Source organism: Perognathus longimembris, chromosome 7 (genome assembly GCF_023159225.1).
Source record: "Perognathus longimembris pacificus isolate PPM17 chromosome 7, ASM2315922v1, whole genome shotgun sequence".
Classification (NCBI taxonomy): Eukaryota; Metazoa; Chordata; class Mammalia; order Rodentia; family Heteromyidae; genus Perognathus; species Perognathus longimembris.
Window position 1 is genome coordinate 16549296 of NC_063167.1, and position 24434 is coordinate 16573729.

At 50.1% G+C, this 24434-nt stretch overlaps 1 protein-coding gene and 1 long non-coding RNA gene across 3 annotated transcripts; both read right to left on the reverse strand.

Moving 5' to 3' along the window:
• Positions 1-6: 6 nt before the first annotated feature.
• LOC125354775 lies at positions 7-10367 on the reverse strand. The gene is made up of 3 exons (XR_007211539.1): positions 10357-10367; positions 8231-8235; positions 7-215 (listed from the first exon to the last, which is right to left on the reverse strand). It is a non-coding gene; the product is annotated as an uncharacterized LOC125354775 (long non-coding RNA).
• Kdf1 (keratinocyte differentiation factor 1) lies at positions 1527-10832 on the reverse strand. Of its 2 annotated transcripts, none has more exons than XM_048350603.1 (4): positions 10749-10832; positions 3512-4567; positions 2448-2522; positions 1527-2037 (listed from the first exon to the last, which is right to left on the reverse strand). In XM_048350603.1, exons 2-4 carry the CDS (start codon positions 4533-4535, stop codon positions 1955-1957), a joined length of 1182 nt encoding a protein of 393 aa, XP_048206560.1. In that variant the 5' UTR covers positions 4536-4567; positions 10749-10832; the 3' UTR covers positions 1527-1954. The 2 variants fall into 2 exon arrangements, with proteins under 2 accessions (XP_048206560.1, XP_048206559.1); XM_048350602.1 differs by having other exon boundaries at positions 10690-10773.
• Positions 10833-24434: the final 13602 nt, after the last annotated feature.

Sequence of the window (24434 nt, forward strand, 5' to 3'; positions counted from 1 at the left end):
AAGAGCAGCAAGGCCTGGGTGACTCCTAGCTTGCAGAGCAAGGTAGGATGTCCCAGGCCTCAGGTCCGCTCTCATACAGGGACCTGGTGGGGAGGATAAAGTCCACTGGGGCCCGCTGTTTGTCTCGGGCTTGGACTTCTGCCTATTTTAGTGCACCTCAGGCAGCCCCTAGGCAATGCCAGAGCCAAGGAGGTGCTCACCTTGGCCCAACCCTGCTTCATTTCAGCCAGAAGTGGAGATAACAGAATGCTGAGTCCATGGAGTTTGGGACAAGATAGTTTTCTCAAATTTGATAACCCCTTTTCCCCAGAGTACTGGCTCACAAGGCTGTTAGGAAAATGATGCTCTAGGGCCAAGACCAGGTTGGAGAGAGCTGGTTGGGAATCCTCCCTCCCTGGGCTCCAGCAGCCTGTAAGCACTTAACATTTCAGTGCTGAGGATGAAACAAGGCCTCCTGCATAGGTGAGTGCTCTACCACTGAGCTACATATTCCAGCGTAGTCAGTTCATTTTGTGGAGGCCTTAGCCTGAATGATAGCCCCTAAAGAACAGGGCCAGTAAGGTTCTGGGGCACATTCTGTGTGTCTAATAACTGGATAGTGATTAGTCATTTCTCAAAGGGTGGGACAGGCTATAGGTGAAAAGGGAGTGGTAATGAGAGGGCTTTAACATCTTCATTTGTTCAGCCTTAGGGACTGTTCATGGTGTGAGGAGCAACAAAAGGTGATCATTTAGGTTCTCCCCACCTTGGGTTGTTTGCTGGAAAGCAACCAAGATGACAGTGAATGGCAGAGGCTGGGAATATGGCCTAGTGGCACGAATGCTTCCCTTGTATATATGAAGCCCTGGGTTCAATTCCTCAGCACCACATATATAGGAAATGGCCAGAAAGTGGTGCTGTGGCTCAAGTGGCAGAGTGCTAGCCTTGAGCAAAAAGAAGCCAGGGACAGTGCCCAGGACTGACAAAAGAATAACAGTGAATGGCAGTGCTGTTAGTACCAGGGAGTGCCTTGGAATATGAGGGGTATGGATTGCTACAGCGGGCCATCCTGTAGGCAGTGGACTAGCAAGAGCAGGAGTCAGAAGTAACTGACAAAAAACACTAGTCAAAGCTAGACCTGTTAGGTACACCTGTAGCTACTTGGGTACCTAATAGGCTGAGATGGGGTCAAAGTTCAGAGCTAGACTGCAGGAAAACCATGAGACTTGCCTCAAGCTACCAAAAAAGCCAGCAGTGGAGCTACAGCTCAAGTGTTAAGAGCTCCAGCCTTGAGCAAAAGCTTAGGGACAGCACCCAGGCCCCAAGTTAAGCCCTAGGACAAGTACCTCCTGGTTACCCCAAAACTTGTCACTTTCCCTAGGTACACACCCTTTTGTCAGCCCTCTTGGTGAACTCAGTTCACAGGTAGCCTCTCTTCTACCTGATCCTTCTGACTTCGTAACATGGCCAGGCTGGATGTGTATCCTGTGTCCTGCTCCAGCAGAGATGAGGTAAGGCAAATGGGACTGAAATGAGTATACCAGAGCCCACATGACCAGGCAGGCATTTGCTGCCATTGTACTTGAAACTACAATCATGTTAACATGTGGAATCAGAGCATAATGAGCGGGCACTGCCCACAGAATTTCAAACAGGCCCTACCACCCCCAACCCAGGCCACTTTTTTAGTTTCCATGATTACTTTGGGGTGATGCATTACAGGGATGAAGTAACACCCAAGTCTTCGCTTTTGGTGATCAGGAACAGGCCAGAGAGGGGTCAGGCCAGCTGGGGGTGCGGGGAACATGGGCACCATGGCCCTGTGAAATGCAGTGGTCCAGGAACCAGTCAGCCAAAGGAGGAGGAGCAGGAGTGGGCCCTGCTCCCGGGTTCCCGGTTCTGTGTGAGCTTGAAGGGGCTCTGGGCCCCTCTGCTGTGGGATATACTTCTCCCAAGAGGGGCTGAGTGGCTGGGGTCAGCAGTACACTTGGAGCAGGGGGGCTCCTGATGAGTCTGTGTCAGTGCCTTGGAAGGACGAGTCATGGCTGGCTTGGTACCCTGGTTGGGGGAAGAAGCAGAGGCTCAGAGAGGGGAAGAAGCTCACCCAGGGCTCACAGCCAGAGAGAAGCTTGCTGAGAAGGAACAGCAGGACTTGAGCCTGGCCATCATCCTGCCCTGGTAACCCACTGTGCTGACCTCTGGACCCTAGAGTCCCTCCCTTAAATGGAAGTGATCCTGTTCCCAGGAGATAGCACTAGAAAATTCAAACCTGGTGACTGAAACCTAGAGCTTGGAGATGGATCACTCCTAGCTAGTATCTTCGGAGTGGTGAGGTGGGCTTGTGCCTGGGCTCAGGTCCCTGCCCCTTCCTAGTCCCATCTTCACCCACCCCAAGAGGAAGCTGGTAGTTGGTAAAGAGGCTCTGAGGGGAGTTTCCATCCTCTGCCCTCCTCAGGTCCAAACCACACCTGGGGTTCCGTATGGCCTCAGCTTCCGGGCAATAGCATCTGCCGTCGTCTCCTGAGAGATCTGCACAGTCAGTTCTAGAGAAGGAACACGGAGGGCAGTGGTCAGTGTGATATCCTTTCAGTGCCAGCCCCTCCTATGCCTGCTGGCAGCTTAGTGGATGGCCACTCACCTGGCAGGGCTAGGGAAATAACCCTTAAAATACCACAAAGTGGCCTGGGAATAGGGCTTAGTGATATGCCTAGCACGCACGAGCCCTGGGTTCAATTCCTCTGTACTACATGAACAAAAAAGCTGGAGTGGTGCTGTAGCTCAAGTGGTATAGTGATAGCCTTGAGCAAAAGAAGCTCAGGGACAGTGCCCAGGCCTTGAGTTCAAGGACTGGCAGGACTGGCATAACAAAATAAGACAAATAAGGCCTGGAGCTGGTTGCTCATGCTTATAACCCTAGCTACTCAGGATGCTGAGCTGAGGATCACAGCTCAAAGCCAGCCTGGGCAGGAAAAGTCTGCGAAGTGCTTGCCTCCAATTAATCACAGAAAAAGCTGAAATGGTACTGTGGCTCAAGTGGTAGAGTGTGAGCCTTGAACCAAAAGGAGCTCAGGGACAGCAAGCACCCAAGCCCAGAATTTGAGCCCCAGGACCAGCCTTCCCCCAACCCCCCAAAAACAACAACCCCCAAATCCCATAAAGCTGAGAGAGATGAGGCTCACCTGGAACCCCAGCACTTGCCAGGCTGTGCTATAAGGTCCCCATCTCACAACAAGCAAAACCAAACCACCAAGGAGAGAAACCGGTGTGTATGTGTTGGTAGGCCAGGTCAGAGGTCCAAATTCATGGGCCCCGGGGTCCTGCCATACCCAGGTTAGCCTGCAGGTGGTAGTGGGCAAGAGGAGACCTGCGGAATAGGGCCAGGGCTGGCTCCTGGGGTCCCCCAGCTCTTGGCCTGTGGGCCCTCCCTGGTTAGGGCAGGTGGGGGATGGGGGAGGAAGAACGGGACTTGCTGAGGGGCCAGCAATCCAGCGGCCAGAACCCCCCCTCCGGCCCTCCCCCACAGCCCACCTACCATCCTGGCTGAGCCCGGAGCCCACCATGGTCTCGTGGCCACTGTCCGGGGCAGCGGCGGGCACTGTGGTTGTGGAGGTGGCGGCGGCGGCTCTGGCCTGCGGGCGGGCGCGGCTCTTGCGGGTGCTGATGCGGATGATGCCCCGCACCAGGCGGCCCTCGGCGTCCTGCTCGTCCAGGTGGTAGTCCTGGGTGATGCTGCTGATCAGGTCGGAGATCTTGCTGGTCTTCTCCAGGAACACCGTGTCGGACGTGCACTTGGCCAGCTCGTCGATCTGGTGCACGCTGAACAGCTCCGTCAGCTTCTTGAAGATGAGCACGTCGATCTCGCGGCTGGACATGGAGCCGCTGCCCATCTCCGGCAGGTCCAGGTCCGACTCGTGGAAGGAGTAGTACTCCTCCGAGCCCCGCGGGCTGCCGGCCAGCGCCGTGGGCAGGCTGTGGCGCGCGGGAGCGGGCTCGGCCAGCGGCTCCTTGCAGCAGGAGTCCGCGTCGGGGGCCGGGGCGGCGGCGCTGCGGTAGGGGTACACGGGGATGCCCTTGAGCTTGACGTCGGGGTAGCTGAAGCTGCTGCCCATGGGCGACTTGAGGCGCTGGCCGTCCCGGCGGCTGGGGGGTGCCCGGTCGGGGCTGGGGGGCACGCCGTTGTGCTCCTTGGCCCAGTGGACCTCGGCCGCCCCCTCGGTGGAGTCCTCGGCCGGCAGGCAGGGGCTGCAGCCCCGCACGCAGGCCCCGCAGCGCTGCAGGCAATCCCGGCAGCGGCGGAAGCAGAAGGCCACCCGGCACCAGTCCCAGCCCCAGGGGCGCCACAGCGGGCAGCAGGCCGGGGGCTCGGCGGCCGGCTCCGCAGAGCCCGAGATGAAGGTGATGCTCTCGGGCCCATGGTGGCCAGGGTCCTTGGGGTCCGGCCTGCGGGTGCGACGGCCGGGCGGAGGCTGGGGTGGCTTATCGTACGCCGCTGGCCGCTCCCAGGGTCCCAAGCATGGCGGCCCCGAGGACGGGCGGGGCTGTCCTGGCCGGGGCATGGCTCACTGCATGGTGTGCTGCAGCCCGGCACCTGCAAGGGAGAAGCCCGGAGCGCAGTCAGGAGCCGAGGCCACACTTCTGGCTCCCCAGAAGCTTGTGACTGGCTTGGGCCGGGTTGCCACTGCTCTCATTTACCTTCCCAAAGAGAAAACTTCTCTATGTAGTCTAGCTGGATTCTGAGGTTTCCTTGGGCTTGTCATCCACACATTGACTACTGTCAACAACAACAAAAAAAAGGTCAAGAAAAATAATGAGAAGCTGGGTGCTGGTGGCTCACACCTGAAATCCTAGCTACTCAGGAGGCTGAGATCTGAGGATCGCAGTTCACAGCCAGCCTGGGCAGGAAAGCCCATGAGACTCTTATCTCCAATTAACCACCAGAAAACGGGAAGTGGTGCTGTGAATCAAGTGGTGGTAGAGTGCTAGCCTTGAGCTGAAGAGCCCAGGGACAGCATCCAGGCCCAGAGTTCAAGCCCCACCAGGGGGAAAAAAAAAGAGGGGGGATTAGGATACCAAGAAATCGGAACCCTTGTGTATTGCTGGCAGGGTATAAAGCTTAGACTACTGTGGAAAACAGTGAGCTGATCCTTCAAAATTCAAACCCACAGGCTAGGGGTGGGGCTTAGTAGTAGAGTACTTGTCTAGGGGAACAAGACACCCCTAAACCATATGACTCAACAACTCCACTTCTGGATATATAGCCAACAGAACTGAAAACTGCAACCTGAATAGATATTTTGCACATCCATGTTCACAGCAGTGTCATTACAGGAGTCACACAACATACACACACACAATGTAACACATCTATGTAATGAACTATCATTCAGCCTTAAAAAAGGAGCAAAATTCTGATACATGGATCCTGATATATGAACATTATGCTGAGTAAAATAAGCTAGAGTAGAAAGAGCAAACACTATAATGTCCTACATGTATGAAATATCTCGATGTCAAACTTGGAGAGACAAGAGTAGAATTGTGGTTGCCAGGGGCTAGGAGCTGAGAAAAACGGAGGAGTCAGTATTGTATGGGTACAGAATTTCAGCTAGGGGAGATTAGGGGCATTGATGGCCCTGATAGTCCAGTCCCCAGGACCATAAAAAAATAACAACACCAAAACCATCAAAAAATAAACCAAAACCCCACAAACCCCACACAACACAAAAATAGCTGGAGAATCTGAAAAAAAAATCTAGAAATGGATGTAGTGATAGTTTTACAACAATGTGAATGAATTTAATGCCATGACTATAGAGGTGGTATCTGTGACTCACGCCTATAATCCACACAGGAGATTGAGATCTGAGGATCACAGTTTGAAGCCAGCCTGGACAAGAGAGCCTGTGAAACTCTTATTTTCAATTACCAAAAGACCAGAAGTGGAACTCTGACCCAAGTGATAAAGCATCAACCTTGAGCAAAGAAGCTATGGGAAAGTGCCTGGACCCTGAGTTCAAAGTCAAGGATGAGCGTGCACAAGTATGTGCATGTATGTGCACTGTGTACATGCACACACACCCACAAAGCAAACAAGAGAGCCAGTGTAGTGGTACACACCTAGGAATCCCAGAACTTGGGATGATGAAATGAGAATATTGGGAATTTGAGGTCAGACCCTGTCTCAAAAAGAAAAGAAAAGCTAAAGAAGAAGATACATGTAGAATATATAATACATTCTGGGAGTCACAGAAGACTGAAGATTGTGCAGTGGTTCATTTGGGAGGGCCCTTGAGACCCCAATCCTTTATCCTTTCTTCCCTGCCTTACTGACACTGGGGTCCTTAAAACCAGTGCCATGTGAGGGACCAGGAACTGGGCAGCGGAATCCCTGTGATCTGGTTTCAGTTCTGGCCTGTATAAACCATGTGCCACCTTCCCCAACAGTCACCATCACTTCCTTCCCAATGCCATCAAGGCTCCCACCTGCCACGTTCTAGTCCCTTCTACTTGTTGCAGCCAATGCAAACTTTTTGGTAGTACTAGGGTTTGAACTTAGCCCTCAATGCTTCCTAGGCTGACACCTACCACACCTCTAGCCCTGTTTTTTTTTTTGCCAGTCCTGGGGCTTGGGACTCGGCCTGGCTTCTTTTTGCTCAAGGCTAGCACTCTACCTCTTGAGCCACAGCAGCATTTCCAGCCTTTTTGGCTTATGTGGTGCTGAGGCTTCATGCATGCTAGGCAAGCACTCTACCACTAAGCCACATTCCCAGCCCCTCCAGCCCTGTTTTCTGCTGGATATACTAGAGATGGAATCAAGCAAACTTTTCTGCTCTGGTGGGGCTTGAGGCTCAACCCTTCACATCTTAATCGCCTGAGTAGTTAGGATTACAGGCATGAGCCACCAGCGTGTGTCCTGAGTAGTGAGGATTATAAGCATGAGCCACCAGCATGTGGCTTGGTGAAAAACCTTTTTAAAAAGTCTGGAGAAATTGGAAGATATTACTCTAGTTAAATGATTAAAGTTAGTATTACCAATAATGGGATGAAATTACGCCAAGTGCCTCCTGACACTGTGCACACAATATCACTCCTGAAATACTCTCACAATGCAGTGCCTAAACAATCACAAGAGCACACCAGGTAAGCCCAGTCCTGGAGATACAGGAGAGGGATCAGGAAGAAAACTGGAAACAGGATAATGTGACCCACTCATGAAACTAAAGAACAGATTTCACATCATTTAATGGTATTATATCAATGTTAAATTTCCTGAATTACTACAATTATTTTCATTTGTTTTTTGAGACAGGGTCTTGCTTTGCAACCCAAATTAGCCTCGGGGCTGGGGATATGGCCTAGTGGTAAGAGTGCTTGCCTCATATACATAAAGTCCTGGGTTCAATTCCCCAGCACCACATATACAGAAAACGGCCAGAAGTGGCGCTGTAGCTCAAGTGGCAGAGTGCTAGCCTTGAGCAAAAAGAAGCCAGGGACAGTGCTCAGGCCCTGAGTCCAAGCCCCAGGACTGGAAAAAATAAATAAAAAAACCAAGTTAGCCTCGAACTCTCAATCCTCCTTCTGAATGCTAGGATTCTAGGCATGCACCCTTTAGTGGAGCAAGGTAATGTTCTTCTTAGGAAATAAACACTAAAGCATTTAGTGAAGGAACATGTACCTCAAATGGTTCAAGCTGACCAACCAACACACATCCAGAAGGCATGTTTGGGGGTGGATGAGAAGATTACTGGAGTTCTTTTTTCCTGTGACAATTCAGCCAATCCATAGCTCCACTCAGCTCTCCTTCCCTGGGGACCTTGAGGAGCCTAGCCCGGGGGTGGGGGTGGGGGTGGGGGGCTCTCTCCTACAGCCTTCTGCTGGACTCTCTGCCCTGTACCACTGCTTTAGGATAAATCTATCTCCCCAAGGCCTAGAGACCATGTCAGCCTGCTTTCTGCCTCAGTGTCTGCAACAAAGTCAGGTTCAGATGGCGCTTCAGGATACAGACACATGCAACTTCAGAGTAGAAAAGAACTCAGGATCTAAACTGTCCACAGTAGGGCCAGGACAACTGTCCTATAGGATAGGGTGTGTGCAGCCTCATCCTCAAAGGCATACAAACCAAAATTGTGTCTTTAAAGTCCTCACAACCCTGAAGCACCTGATTAAAAATCTGCCATGAGTGGGGCATTGATGGCTCACGCCTGTAACCCTAGTCTCTCAGAAGGCTGAGATCTGAGTATTGTAGTTCAACGCCAACTGCGACAGGAAAGTTGGTGAGACTCTTATCTACAATTAACCACCAAAAGGCCAGAATCAGAGTTGTGGTTCAAGAGGGAGAGTGCCAACCTTGAGCACAAAAGCTCAGGGACAACATGCAGTCCCTGAGTTCAAGCCCCAGGACTGGCGCGCGCATGCACACACGCACGCATGCACACACACACACACACACACACACAAAACTTGCCTCCTTAGAGGATTGGGGGTGCATCTCACTTGGGTGTCTGCCTAGCAAGTGTGAGGCCCCAGTTCACCAATACTACCCCCAACAAGCAAACAAACAATGTTGCCTTAGGCATGAACTCATTCATTCAATTAACAAATACTAGGTATGAGGACACAGTGTGCTCAACACAGTGCTAAATTCTGTAGCTACTGTAGCAAAACAGGAATCCCTGAGTCTCAGGAGTTGGCACTCTAGTGAAAGCCACTACTGGTGGCTTGCTTTGCTTTTCATAATAAAACAAACTCTCACTGCCCTGTCTGTTGTATCATTCTGCAGAAGCACACAGAGGTTAAATAAGTGGTTGAAAGGCACACCTCTATTTGTAACCAATTGGCCTGGCCCAGAGTCTCATGCATCCCCTCACTCAGCTCTTCCACTAACTCACACCATTTGTTACTTGGGAAGAAAGAGGTAGATATGTCAGCTTGCATGGACAAGCCTGTACTCTGGGAGGGCCCACAGTGGGGGCTCAAGTTTTCCAGACATAGGGCCTTGATCCAGACAGTGGCAGCATTCACACAGTTGGGCCATGCTGAGCTCATAAGTCCCAGTTTTGGGAGAGTTATTAGGGGTGAATGAAGATGGGCGGGGCCTTTATCTCTTTCCCCACCTCCAAGGCTTTAGTACTTACTGCTGTTGATTAAATTCATCTCACATATTTATGGTTGGGCCCAGTGCTGTAGTAAGTGCTGAGGAGACAGTAGGGAATGGGTCAGAAACAGGTGGCCTAGGAGGACTTCCATTTGAATAAGCCTCACTATTGCCCTGAGAGGGATTCACTCCTCTTTGGAGTCCCTCTCCAGATAAAGATGCCACTACTTTGTTTCCAGGGTTTCCTTTCACTTTGAAACGCTCTTATTCTGTTTACACTAAAAACAAACACGGGCTGGAATGTGGCTTAGTGGTAGAGTGCTTGCCTAGCATGCACGAAGCCCTGGGTTCGATTCCTCAGCACCACATAAACAGAAAAGGCTGGAAGTAGCGCTGTGGCTCAAGAGTGCTAGCCTTGAGGAAAAAGAAGCCAGGAACAGTGATCAGGCACTGAGTCCAAGCCCCAGGACTCGCAACAAACAGTTGTACTGTGAATAAGTGAAGTCTCCACTGAACAGATGAGAAAGCAGAAGCTCAGCCAGGTAAAGTGAGTTGCTTCAAGACACTAAGCGGGGAAAGGCAGGATGGTACTCTTGCCTGCTTGACTGGGAAGCCAAGTGCTTTGCTCTGGGCTGCATCCCCAGTAAGGACGAGAGGGGGAGAAAGGAGAAAGGTCTTGTCGCAGCTTTCCCCGGGTGGAAGTCAAACATCTCCCCCCTCCCTGCCGCTGCCTCCTCACTCTTCCTCAGCCAGTCCCAGCAACACGGGTCACTTGATTTAGTGAGGGGAGGACGATTCCTGACTCTATTTTGACTCTTGGCCTCAGTTTCCTCATCTTTTAAAATTGGGAGAAAACAATCTTCACACACACACACACACACACACACACACACACACACGTTTATATAAACTATTGTGTATAGTGGGGTTAGGCACGGGGCCTGGCAGCTGGGAGGGGCTGAGCCACTGGCTGGTTGGGGGCACCACAGGGTGGTCCTCCCGGGCTTGGGGGATGCAGCCAGCCGTCCCGACCTCGGCCTTGGTTGCCGTGAACACACCCACACTCAGGGGGTTCGTCTCCTCACGACCCCCTTCTCCCAGGGCAGGTGGCTGCAGCAGCCTCAGCCCCAACCATGGTGCCCAGCGAAGCCTGGCACTCCGAGCCTGGAGGTGCAGCTTCCCGGGCCCCGGTGCGCCCTGGGTCTCCGGTCCTCGAAGCAGCTCGAGACCCTCCGTGCAGGCACACAGGCTCCGGGAGCCGCGGAGCCGGGCACAGCCTCTACGCCAGCGCTGCCCTCGGGGCAAGCACCACCCTCGGCGGCTGCAGGGCCCGCGCCCCCGGGCGGACGCCGCCGCTCCCAGGTCCCGCACGCCAACCCCGGCGCCTGCCCCTCGCCCCGGGCCCCGACGGCGAGCACGGCCGCGGCGCCCCACACTGCACGGGCGGCCCGCTCAGGCCGCTGCCCAGCCCGGCCGCGCACCCCGGAAGTGGGGGGGGCGGCCCCCGAGGAACGAGGCCCGGGACCCTCTCCGCCCCGTCCAGGCGCCACCCCTAGGGGGGTCCCCACACCAGCGCCGCCCTGCTCCGAAGCCCCTCGGGCCCGCGCGGAGCTTACCTGTCCTGCCAGGTGAGCCTGCGGCGGCCCAGAGCCTCCCCGCCCCCCTCCCCGCTCACCTGGGGCGCAGGTGAGCGTCGCGTCTCGCGGGAGCGCGGCACGGGCCGCCGCTGGGGACACACTTCCTGCCTCCGCGAAGCGCCGGCGCCACGCACCTGAGCCAGGCCCCGCCCACCCGAGCCAGGTCCCGCCCACCCGAGCCAGGCCCCGCCCTCCAGGGCCAGGCCCCGCCCAGGGAGGTGGGCGGTGGGCGGGCCCGGGCCCTGCGCCCGCCCGCTGGGCCTAACCGGGCCAGCGAGGCCTAGCAGTTAGGCCGGGACTCCTGGTCCCGGTCGGTCCCCGCGGCTGGTGTCCTAGGTGCCCTAAGCACCTGTGGGGCGCCGGCCAGGCCCTCAATCCCCGGCTCAAAGGGCTCGTGCCGTGGGAGCTTTCCCTGGCTGCTTCCCCAGGTGGACCTGTTTCCTCTACCTTTATGGTAGTCTTCAGCAAGCTGTTGCTTTTCTGAACTCTGTATCCCCTTTTTTTAGTCTCTAAATTGATAATAGGATCGTGTGTGTGTGTGTGTGTGTGTGTGTGTGTGTGTGAATACTGGGGTTTGAACTTCAGTGCCTGGGCGCCATCCCTGAGCTTTTTTTGCTCAAGGCTTATGTTATACCAGAAGTGGAGGCCCAGTTCCACTTTTGGGTTTTTGCTAGTTAATTGGAGATAAGATTCTGCCTTCCAATCTCCATTCTCAGATCTAAGATTGCTGGATTACTTAAAAGTGCTACAGAGACTAGCAAAAACATGATGGCTACATCAGCTGAGAACTACAGTCCTTTTAATTTCATTACCTAGAAAGAAAAACAAGGGAAGAAGAAATGAATGGTGGAAGATGGAATCTCTGAACCTCAGGCTATGCTCTCTGATGTGGAGTCCAGCCCTACCTTACAACAGTCTTGTGGCCTTCAAGAAGCTGTTTCTTTTCTCAGAAAAATGGGAATGACAGCTTGGTGTGGTTGTGCACACTTGTAATTCCAGCACTCAAGAGGCTGAGGCAAGACAGTTTTGAGTGTCAGGCCAGCCTGCTACGTAGTAAGACCCTTACTCTAAACAATATAAAATGGGGATGGTATTTCCCCAGAAAGTGCTATGTGGAGTGTTTTGCAATAGTCATAAGGTAGCTGTTGTCACTTAAATCAAAGCCCCACAATAACTTCACCCATCTTTTCTCCTGTCTCCCCATTCTCAAAGAACTTGTTCTCAAGGTGCCTGCCCACTATTAATTCAAAACTAGTGACACACAAATTCAGCAATGATACTGACTGGACATTATGTTAAAAATGAACTATACAACTTGCATGCAGGGATGGGGGGGAGTGGGAAAGAGCAAGGGAGGGAAAGGGTGACATTGTCCAAAAAGAAATGTATTCTTTATATGACTTATGTAAATGTAATTCTTCTGTACATATAGTTTATAAAAAAATTAAAAAGACAAAAAACAAACCAGTGACATATCCATGTTCATTGCTGCACTATTCACAAGGGCCAACTTATGGGAACAGCCCAGATGCCTTACTGTAGATGAGTAGATACAAAAAATATAGTACAGGCGCTGGGGATATGGCCTAGTGGCAAGAGAGCTTGCTTCGTATACATGAGGCCCTGGGTTCGATTCCCCAGCACCACATATACAGAAAACGGCCAGAAGTGGCGCTGTGGCTCAAGTGGCAGAGTGCTAGCCTTGAGCAAAAAGGAAGCCAGGGACAGTGCTCAGGCCCTGAGTCCAAGGCCCAGGACTGGCCAAAAAAAAAATATATATAGTACATACACAATGGAATTTTACACAGCCATTAGAAAGGATAATATTATGTTATTTGCAGGGAAATGGATGGATCTAGAACAAATCATGCTAAGTGAGGTAAGCCAAGCTTAGAGAGACTGACGGCATATTTCTCTCATATGTAGATCTCCTATACACTGAGACAGGATAAATCATACAGGACTCTAGGCATTCACACACAGAGACCAAAGGAGGATTCTCTTAGGAGAGGAACACAAAGGCACAATGCCTATGTGCATCTGATCATATAAAATAATATTTATCAAAATGAACTCCAGGATATGGAAACAAGTTTTTTCTTTGTTGCTGTTCTTGTTTCCTTCTCCTTTTGTCTTCTTTGTTCATTTATCTGTCTTTGGGAGGATAAAGGGGGAACAGAAATGGAGGGGAAAGGGTGAACAAATGCAGCAGTGAAGCCAGCTGTCGGTATCTCATGTCTGTGGAGATTCATAGTCAGCCCAGGCAGGAAAGGCCATGGCACTGTGGCTCAGAGTGGTAGAACACTAGCCTTGAGCTGAAGAACTCAGCTCAAAGGCAGTGCCCAGGCTCAGATTTTAAGCCCCATAACTGACACACACACACAAAAAAAATCCGTGGAGGGGTTGGGAATGTAACTTAGTGGTAGAGTGTTTGCCTAGCATGCATGAAGCCCTGGGTCCGATTCCTCAGCACCACATATACAGAAAAAGCCAGAAGTGGCACTGTGGCTCAAGTGTCAGAGTGCTAGCCTTGAGCAAAAAGAAGCCAGGGGCAGTGCCCAGACCCTGATTCCAAGCTCCAGAACTGGCAAAAAAAAAAAACACAAAAAACCCCCCCCAACCCCCCCCAAAAACAGTGATACTCTAGGCAGCACACATCTGGAAGAGTTGAAAGGAGGTACTCAAACAGGTGTGTGTGTGTGTGTGTGTATGTTGATAGCAGAGTTCACTCTGGGCCTGGATGCTGTCCCTGAGCTCTTTAGCTCAAGGCTAGCACTCCAGTTTTGCTGGTGGTTAATTGGAGATAAGAGTCTCACGGATTTTCCTGCCTGGGCTGGCTTTGATCCTCAGATCTCAGCCTCCTGAATAGCTAGGAATATAGGTGTGAATCAGTGGTACATGCCCCCCCCCCACAGCTTTTGATGTTTAATTGGAGGTAAGACTCTCTTAGACTTGTCTGCTCAGACTAGCTTTGAACTGAGATCCTTAGACCTTAGCCTTTTAAGTAGCTAAAATCATGGATGTGAGCCACTATCACCTAGCATAGACAAATATTTGTGTGCTCAAATTCAGTGCAGCATCATTTACAATAACCAAAAGGAGTAAGCAACCCAAACATTCATGAACATGTAAATAGGCAAGCAAATATGGTATGCATATACAATGGAATATCATTCAGCCTTAAAAAGGAATGAAATTCTCCTTCTTGGTACACCATGGATGAAATTTGAAGGCATTATATTAAGTGAAATAAGCCAAACAAGAAAGAACAAATGCTCTATGATTCTACATATCTGAAATATTGATTAAATTCATAGAGAGGCTAGAGGTTATCAGAGACTGGAGTGAGAAGACAGGTAAATGGGAAGTTATTGCCTAATGGGTACAGAGTTCCTGCCCTGAGTGATGCAAATGTTTTTGAAATAGAGGTGATGGTTACACAATATTCTGAAAGTAATTAATGTCACTGAATTTATGCTTAAAATATAGTTTAAGACAGATATGGTGGTATAGACCTCTAATCCCAGAATTTAGCAGGGTGAGACCAGGGATACCTAGGGAGACCCTGTCTCAAAAATCAAAAACAGGGGGCTGGGGATATGGCCTAGTGGCAAGAGTGCTTGCCTTGTATACATGAAGCCCTGGGTTCAATTCCCCAGCACCACGTATACAGAAAACGGCCAGAAGTGGCGCTGTGGCTCAAGTGGCAGAGTGCTAGCCTTGAGCAAAAAGAAGCCAGGGACAGTGCTCAGGCCCTGAGTCCAAGCCCCAGGACTGGCCAAAAAAAAAAAAAAAAATCAAAAAACAAAACAAAAGGCTTCAGTGGGAAATTTTGTTATAAATATTTTTTCCATAATTAAAAAAATTGTATGTTCAATTTTTTGCTTATAAATTATAAGACATAAACAAAAATCCCTCCAAAGCTATCGCTCTTTGAAGACAAAACAGGATTATCTGTCTTTTGGGCTCAGCTTTATTGCTTGAGTTATATCCCTTACCCCCCCACCCTTTTTTTTTTTGTACTTTGTTTAGGAGACAAGATGCCATTGACTGTGTCTGGGCTGCCCTCTAGTTCAACATTTCTTGCTTCCGACTCCTGAATAGCTGGGATTATAGGAGTTCACTAACATATTTGGCAATAAGTATATTTTTATTTGATCCTTACAACCATCCTATAAGCTAGGCCTTGTCATATTCACTTTATAGATGGGAAAACCAAGGCCCTACAAGTTTAGGCCAAGTTTTTGCCTAAGGCCATGGTGTGACTGGGCAGTAGAGCTGGAGGGACAATCAGTTTTCCTGCTCACAATTCAGTGCTCCTTACCCCCAATCTTTCCAAGTGGTCTTTGGGCCTCTTTCTAAACAAATTAAAGCCACTCTTTGCTTCTGCTTTTTCTGGCTTTGTGGGGTCAGGATTGAGCCCAGGGCCTTGTACATTCTAAGCACATGCTATACTGTTAAGTTACACTCTCAGCCACGTGAAGTCCTGGCTTCACATCCAGAGCCTTCTGCACTCAGTTTGCCTGTTGGCCTTGACCTGGGCTGTAATCCTGACCCTGGGCTTGGGTTTTTACTTTGCTGGTCATCACCCTTGGCCGCCATGAGGGCTCCTGGGTTGGTCAAGGATGACCTGTGTTTTTGGCTTGTGTTACTAGATGGACGGAGTTGCTTGAGAAGGACAAACTAGTTTGGGGCATAAAAATGCCAAGTTAGGTTAGATTGGTTACATTTGAGGATTTGTGGGGTGGCTAAGTATAGCACAGTTGTGCACATGGATGACATCCACAGTGCTGGTTAGAAGCGGTAACACCCGCAGCTTTGCGGCTGAGGGGGAGCAGTGGTACCCAGCACATGGGGCTAGAAGTGGGACATGCCTGGGACCAGGCCGCCTGGGCCTGCTTCCCTCCTTCCACCAACTTGCTGCGGCCTCTGCTGGGTTTCCCCCACGGGGACACTAGGGGGCAGCACACCGCAGTGGAAATGACCAGGGTTTCCCAGCGGCAGAATCTGAGCTGGAATCCCAGATGCACCCCCTGCAGGCCAGGTAGGAGAGCAGAACCTTTGAACCTCAGCCTTTTCCAAAGAAGCAGGGTAGCACAATGGTTAGTGTAAACTCTAAGAGCCTGCACTGTGCCCTAGCTCTCTACCATTTATTGGCTGAGCAACTCTGGCCAAGTTACTGAAATAAGACCCATTGTGTGACCTTGGGGAGCCCTCAGAGGGAGACAAGTGTCCTTCCCTCTGCCTTGGACTTATGCCACCTCCCCTAACAAAGCTGCATCCTTTGTCAGAAACCTAAGTGGAGGCAGTGACATAGACTGAGGGTAGCAGACTTAAGCCTATCCGCAAGCAGCCCCTAATCTAAGGAGGGAACCCCAGATTCACCCCAAGCCCCTCCCCTCCCCCGCCCCCCCCCCCCCCAACCCAGCCCTCAGGATACTCTGTCTGAGAGAAGGGAATAAGGTTTGACCTCAGGGCCCGCTAGTCTAGAAAGATGAAGGATGGAGGATGAGTTAGTTAACTTTCCAAATACCAGAGGTAATTAACTTGCAAAGAGAAAGGGTTGTTTGAGCTGGAGCGTTTTCCAAGATTCAGTCTGTCATCAGTTGTCCTGTTGCTTTGGTTCTGTGACACCACCTCGTGGCAGGGGCCCACCACTCACGTGACAGGAAGTGGGAGAGAGGCAGATTGGGGGAGGGAGGGTGCTGGAGTCTAAGCTTCCCCTTTAAGCGCAAGTCCCCACTGACCTGAAGAGCTCCCGCTAGGCCCCACCTCTCAAGTTTTCACAACCTACCAGTAACACAGAGCTGGGAACTAAATCTTTAACACATGGGCTAAAGAGGGTCATACATTCAAATCACAGCTGAGAAAGGAGTCTGGTGGAGGTCATAGGTCAGAGGACAGGGCCAAGGGGTGTAGAAGGGTTATCTCTGGCTAGGTCTAGGCAAGATTCCCTTCCAAATAGGGACCTCCAAGGGCCCAGGTGGAGGAACAGGAGCAAGGCTGGGAACTCAGGGTTTGATCCGTCTCAGCCTCTGGACCTTGAGGTTGCCCAGCAACCCCGTGCATCCCAAAGGTATCTGAATCAACTGGAGCTGCCAACACAGAAGACTGAGGAGAAGGGAGAGGTTTTCTGGGGAAAGGTCAAATCTGAAGAGAAAGACATGTAGAGGGAGGGAGGTGGAGACAGATGCATATATATTTATATATGTGTGTGTACATACACACACTTACACACACATACATATGCCAGTCCTGGGGCTTGAACCAAGTGGAGCTGCTCAAGGCTACCATTCTTCCACTTGAGCCACAGCACCACTTCTGGCCTTTTCTGTGTATATGGTGCTGAGGAATCAAACCCAGGACTTCATGCATGTAAGGCAAGCACTCTACCACTAAGCCACATTCCCAGCCTCACCTACAGAGATTTCAAGCCCATATTTCATTTAGCTGGTGAGAAGTCCAGTCTCCATTATTGCTGGAGTCTGTCAGTCCAAGACAAGAATTGGGCTGTGGTCCCAAAGTGCCTCAGAACCAGGCATGGAGAAGCCTTTCAGTCTTGTTGCCAGGACACACTAGTCACCTGGCTGCTTACCATCAGGTAAAGGACAGTACTAGTCAAGCTGGATGCTGATGGCTTAGCTCAAAGCCAATGCTCCTCCCCCAAACAAAAAGTACACCCTCCAAAGCCTTATGAACTTTCCTGCCTAGGCTCGTTTCAAATTGACATCTCAGATCTCAGCCTCTTGAGTAGCTAGGTGTGAGCCACCAGCACCTGGCTAAGCTATCTTCCTTCCTTCCTCCCTCCCTCCCTCCCTCCCTCCCTCCCTCCCTCCCTTCCTCCCTCCCTCCCTCCCTTCCTTCCTGTGCCAGTTCTGGAGTTTGAACTCAGTCCCTAGAAGCTGTCTCTGAGCTTTTGTGTTCAAGGCTGGATCTCTGCCAGTTGAGCCACAGACCTACTTCTGGCGTTTTGATGGTTAATTGGAGATAATGGTCTCGCAGACCTTCCTGCCTAGGCTGGCTCTGAGTTGTGAATTCTCAGTTCTCAGCCTCCTGAGTAGCTAGGATTACAGTTGCAAGTCACCAGTGCCCAGCTCTCTTTCTTTCTTTTTCTTTTTCTTTTTTTTTAAATATTTATGTATTTATTGCCAGTCCTGGGGCTTGAACTCAAGGCCTGAGCACTGTCCCTGGCTTCTTTGCTCAAGGCTAGCACTCTACCACTTGAGCCACTGCGCCACTTCCGGCTTTTTCTATATATGTGGTGCTGAGGAATTGAACCCAGGGCTTCATGCATGCTAGGCAAGCACTCTACCACTAGGCCATATTCCCAAGCCTAAGTCAAGTCTTGCTTTCTTTTTTTTTTTTTTTTTTTTTTGCCAGTCCTGGGGCTTGGACTCAGGGCCTGAGCACTGTCCCTGGCTTCTTTTTGCTCAAGGCTAGCACTCTGCCACTTGAACCACAGCGCCACTTCTGGCCATTTTCTGTATACGTGGTGCTGGGGAATCGAACCCAGGGCTTCATGTATACGAGGCAAGCACTCTTGCCACTAGGCTATATCCCCAGCCCCAAGTCTTGCTTTCTTACAAATCTCCCACCTGAGATTATCTTGTGCAAGGCAGCCATGAATAGTTCCTTCTGCCAGGTTGATCCAATGGGCACACAGGGTGCTCGTAGACTCAGCGTTTCATCCCTGCCAGTAAGGCGGTCCTTAGGTGGCTCATTGCAGCCTGCACCTGCTCTTACCTGAGCCTCCCGTACCTCACTTACTGCCACTGGAAGCTTGCAGCCCAGTGCTGATGGGAGAGACGTGCAGAGAAGTGGGAGGTACAGCCTGTGCTCCCCCCTGTCATGCTGGAGTCTGAATCAGCATCAGATGTCAAGAAAAGCAAATGCCAGAGCTGGTGGCCGAGAGCCAGAGCAGAGCTGTGGGCGGACACCCCACTGACTGCCTGTCATGGCATGTCAGGGAGATGGTAGGGCCCAGAATGGAGAAGCCAGGGAGATGGAGATGGCCAGAGCACGACGGTCAGCCTCCAGGATGCAGCCAGTCAAAGCTAACGAAACAATAGCTGGGGTCTTCACAGAGAACCTGGAGGGTGCTTGGTACAGTCTGTTTTCAGCAGCCGTGATCGGGTGAGGAGGGTGGAGGGAAGTTTTAGGGGTGTATTTTGGAAGGTAGTAGGTTGGAATTCCAGGCACTGTTCAGTATGTTGGGGAGCCCCCACGCTGTGTCTTAATTTTTCTACGCCCTTGTGTTGTTATTTGCTAAAATGGCTGTTCTAGGTTCATCATTCCCTCTACCAGGCTTCCTTCCTTTCCTGCTGCCAGGCTGGGTGCCACTTCCTCCAGGAAGTCTGTCCTGACTTCCTCCATCCATTCTATGTGGCATAAGTTAGCGGATCACGTGCCATCTCCCTGGTTTATTTCTTTCTAGCTCTGACTTCTTCCTCTGGACCTATAACCAACACTGTGTTTTGACGATTCAGAAGCATCGTACTTTATTTATCTATGTATTTATTTATTGCCAATAATGAGGCTTGAACTCGGGGCCTAGGCACTGTCCCTTAACTTTTTTTGCACAAGGCTGGCACTTAACCACTTGAGCCATGCCTCCACTTCTGGCTTTTGGGTGGTTAATTAGAGATAAGAGTGTCACAGACTTTCTTGCCCAGGTTGGCTTTGAACCATAATTTTCAGGTTTCAGCCTTGTGAATAGTTAGAATTGCAGGTGTGAGGCATCAGAGCCTGGCTGAAGCATGGTACTTTATGACTTAATTCATTTAATCTTTACAATAGAAACAAGAAAGGTGCTCTTTGTAGCTGTCTTTCTTTCTGTGTAACCCGGGCTGGCCTTCAACTCACAATCCTCATTGACCGTCCTGCCTCAGCCTCCTGACTGCTGGGATTATAGGCATGGACCACCATTCTTGGCCTCCAAAGCAAAATTCTTTCCAAATGTGTATAGCTCTTCACTAGAAGCAAATTTTTCCTCTCTGTCTTATTTCTTTCATTGAGTTCTGCTTTTCATTTTGGTCTGATCCATAAGAAACAAGATTTTATAAGTCAGATGTTTGTTTTGCAGTGTGCAGTAACTCAGTGCTATCTGCATGCTATGTTAATTCCAGTTATTTCATATTTCTATCTTTCTATATTTCTTTCCTAGGTATATTTCTTAGCTGGGCTAAAAGAGGAATATATAATAAGACTATTACTGTAGAACCTTTTGATCTTATTTTTAGAATAATGATCACCTAAGAAAAATTGATATTCCCAGCCCCGAAAAATTAATTTTTTGATCTTAGTTTCTCTACCAAACCTGTTCCTTCCTGATCTTTCTGTCTCCGTGAAGAACACCATAATCCGTTCTTCTGTTTCATGTGCAGATCCAAAGGTCACCCCCTTGGCCCCACACGGATCCATCCACGAGCCTGCTTGTTCCTGTCCCAACAAAACTCAAATCCATCCCCGTCCCGCCCTACTATTACACCTGGCCTTATCCTCGAATGGATTTCTGCCATAATCTCACTGACCCCCTCAGCCCCCACTTGTCCCTCTCATTCCACTCTCTCCTCTCTCTCCACATCAGATACCATGTTCTTTTGCAAGCAAATCAGATCATATTGATCCCCAGTTTAAACCTTTATTTTTTTTAATTTACTTTTATTGTCAAGGTGATGTACAGAGGGTTTACAGTTACATAGTTAGGTAGTGAGTACATTTCTTGTCATACTTGTTACACCCTCCCTCATTTTTCTCTCACCTTCCCTCCCTCCCAGCCTGCTGGTCGTACAGTTCCTTTCCAACTTAGTGTCTTACGAGTATCGCTATTGCATTGGTTCGCCCTTTATTCCTTGTCTCACCCTTCTGATGTTCCCTTTCCCTTCCCTAGCTCAGATAAACATCTATACAATGCCCAGTGTGCCAGAATCATATACAGTAACAACAGGGGATAAGCCATAGGAAATTCACATAGTACATTAAAGATAACAACAATAAAATCCTCTTGTTTCCATATCTTAGGGTTCATTTTGCTTAGCATCATCTTATACAGTCATATGTATATAGCTGTTGAGCTATTATGGTCCTCTGCTAGGACTATCCTACACATTTTTATGTTTATTTAGTAATTGTTTGGTTTTAGGGACATGATGTAAAGTTACTGACCAAAATATGTAGAAATACCATTTGTTATTTTACAGACACGATCTCTGCATTTTAGCTGGTTTTTTTCCTTTTCCCCCTAACATCCACATATCGGGGAGACCATATGCCCATCCCAGCTTAAACCTTTCAAAGGCTCTTCTAGCCAAAATGTGTCTCATAGCTTAGCGCTCCTCATTTTCCTGCAGGATTTTTTTTTTTTTGCCAGTCCTGGGGCTTGAACTCAGGGCCTGAGCACTGTCCCTGGCTCCTTTTTGCTCAAGGCTAGCACTCTACCACTTAAGCCATAGTGCCATTTCTGGCTCTTTCTGTTTATGTGGTGCTAAGGAATTGAACCCAGGGCTTCAGGCATGCTAGGCAAGCACTCTACCACTAAGCCACATTCCCAGTCCAGTGCCTCTTTTATTTATTTCTGTATGCCTAGTGTCTTGCACAGTAGCTAGGCCTTAGCTGTGCCCTCTCTCTCTCTCTCTTTTTCTCTCTCTCTCTGTATGTATGTATGTGTGTGTGTCTGTGTGTTGGTATTGAGGCTTGAACTCAGAGCCTTGTGCCCTTACTTGGCTTTTTTACTCAAGGCTGGCCCTCTACCACTGAAGTCACACTTCCACTTCTAGCTTTTGCTGGATAATTGGACCTAAGAGTCTTAGGACTTTTCTGCCTAGGCTGACTTTGAACTTATGACGTTCAGTTATCAGCTTCTTGAATAGCTGGAGCCTGGTCAGCATAAGGTGCTTAAGTCAGGTGTTGAATGAATGCATGCATGAAAGCAGATGAGCTCTTGGCCCATTCGTCCTAATTACCCATTAACACCTGCCTATATTAGAGATGTGAAAAACAGAGACCCTGGCTGGAGGTGTAGCTCAGTGATAGAGTACCTGCCTCACATGCACTAGGCTCTCGGGCTGGGTTTCATCCCCAGCATCACACACACACACACACACACACACACACACACACACACACACGAGATCCTGGGACAGGAGAGCAACTCAGTAGTAAATCACCTGCCTGGCATGCCAAGGGCCCTGGATTTGAGCCTCAGCACTCAAAACCAACAAAACCCCTTGAGACCCTAGAGTTGGGGGTAACCTGAAAAATGCTTCGAGAGAAGGCGTGTAATTGCTCCTTGTCAGGAATCTGATGAAGTCTCAAAAGCACACGGCACCTGCTACATCCATCATGCACATGCGTCACAAGTCCCAGCTTTTGCTTCCAGGAATAATATGTGGGGCAAAATTTTCATCACAGGAGGGATTACAGACAAAAGCCTGGGCCCTCTGGATGGAGCCCCGAGCCGGTGGGTAGGCTGTTGCCTGAATGGCATTGGCATTGCAGTTGTGCCTTATGGGGAAGACATCAGCCTCCTGTCAAATAGTCTCCTGCCCCAATATTCAAGAACCTCATCTTACAAATGCAGCCACAGAGACTCAGAGAGAAGGGGCCTGCTGGAGCCCATACAAAATTCAACCCAACTACTACTAGCATCTGGGACAAGATTCCTGTATCGCCTCCATTGATTTAAAAGCTTTTACTATGAGGATGGAGGGAGGAGGGGAGGGAGGAGGAGGAAGAGGAAGGATGGGGTGTGTGTGTCAGGTCAAGTGTGCACTGGCAGGCAGGGGCACACTGACACACATGCAGGGCAACTGGAGACCTTGTGGGGAGGGGAGGGGTGTTGGTGGGAAAGGTGAACCGGAGGCTGGGGCCGGGCTGGGTTATTTTCAGAGCTGCTATCTTTGTCTGCATCTGCTAAATTATTAAACTGCGATCGCATCCTAGAGGGTGCTGGGCCAGGTTGCCAGGAAGACTGAAGGGGAGGGGTTGGATCTCTTAGCTGAGGTCCAGAATCTTCTAGATGGGGATGGATGTGAGCTCCTAGTGTCTGGATGCCCCCACACCCATTCTTATCACACTCTCAAATGATGGAGGGGACCCAGAGGGGGCCAGCCCACCCCAAGGCTCTGTCTCTGCTGGCTGCTCCAGGAGGAGGGGTTGCTTGCTGCACACTGACCAGGACTCTGCAATCCAGTCTGGGTGATCTCTTTACTTCCAGGACCTTTGATACAGACTACAGCTCTGTGTGTGTGTTGGGGGGGAGGGGGCGGAGTGCATATGCTAGTTCTGGGGCTTGAACTCAGGGCCTTGCATTCTCCCTTGACTTTTTTTTTTTTTTTGCCAGTCCTAGGCTTGGACTCTGGGCCTGAGCACTGTTCCTGGCTTCTTTTTGCTCAAGGCTAGCACTCTGCCACTTGAGCCACAGCGCCACTTCTGGCCATTTTCTGTATATGTGGTGCTGGGGAATCGAACCCAGGGCCTCATGTATATGAGGCAGGCACTCTTGCCACTAGGCCATATCCCCAGCCCCTCCCTTGACTTTTTTGCTCATGGCTGTGTTCTACCATTTAAGCCATACTTCTCCTTTCAGTTTTTTTTTTTGTGTGTGTTTTGTTTTTTTTTAAATAAGAGTCTCACAGACTTTTCTGCCTGGGCTGGCTTTGAATCATGATCATCTAATTTCAGTCTCCTGAGTAGCTCGGATTGCAAGTGTGAGCCCTCAGTGCATGGCTGTTCTCTGTATTCTTATTTTACATTTTAGTCCTGTCGTTATTTTCTCTAAAAGGAATATTTAACTTTTATGAAGATAGGAAAACATACTCATTATGGTAGTTTAAAAATGTATTCCCGGGCTGGGGATATGGGCTAGTGGCAAGAGTGCTTGCCTCGTGTACATGAGGCCCTGGGTTCAATTCCCCAGCACCACATATACAGAAAATGGCCAGAAGTGGTGCTGTGGCTCAAGTGGCAGAGTGCTAGCCTTGAGCAAAAGGAAGCCAGGGACAGTGCTCAGGCCCTGAGTCCAAGCCCCAGGACCGGCCCCAAAAAAAAAAAATGTATTCCCAGCTGGGCACAGGTGGCTCACACCTGTAATCCTAGTTACTCAGGAGGCTGAGATCTGAGGATTATGGTTCAAAGCCAGTCCCAACAGGAAAGTCTGTGAGATTCTTATCTCCGATTAACCACCAGAAAACCAGAAGTGGCACTGTGTCTCAAAGTGAGAGAGTGCTAGCCTTGAGCTGAAGAGCTCAGAGACAGCGCCTAGGACCAGAGTTCAAGCCTCACGACCAACCGAAAAAACAAAAACAAAACACGAATGTATTCCCACCAAACACTGGTGGTTCACATCTGCAAGCGTGGCTACTCTGGAGGCTGAGATTGGAGGACCATGGTTCAAAACCAGCTTGAGCAGTAAAATCCATGAGACCCTTATCTCTTATCTCCAATGAATGAGCAAAAAGCTGAAAGTGGAGCTGTGGCTCAAGTGAAAAGAGTGCCAGCCTTGAATACACACCCACACCCCCCCACACACACACGCACACGCTAAAGGAACCACTCTGACCTTGTGTTTCAAGCCCCATTACCAGCAGCAAGTAATTGGGTCCAAGAGGAAACTAAAAGTAGGAGAAAACCCTGGCATTCTTCCCTTCATTTTGCAGCTGTCTCCTTTGTTTTAAAGCTTTGATTCAGGCTCCTGCTTAACTCTGCATGCAGGCATGTGAATCACT

Excerpts from the sequence above, each read along its gene's own strand:
- Kdf1 (XM_048350603.1), bottom strand. The coding sequence starts at position 4,535 with ATGCCCCGGCCAGGACAGCCCCGCCCGTCCTCGGGGCCGCCATGCTTG. Across the intron at positions 2,523-3,511 it reads CTCCGGGCTCAGCCAGGATG|AACTGACTGTGCAGATCTCT; the intron begins GTAGGTGGGCTG and ends TTCCTTCTCTAG. Across the intron at positions 2,038-2,447 it reads GAGGCCATACGGAACCCCAG|GGTACCAAGCCAGCCATGAC; the intron begins GTGTGGTTTGGA and ends TCCCCCAACCAG.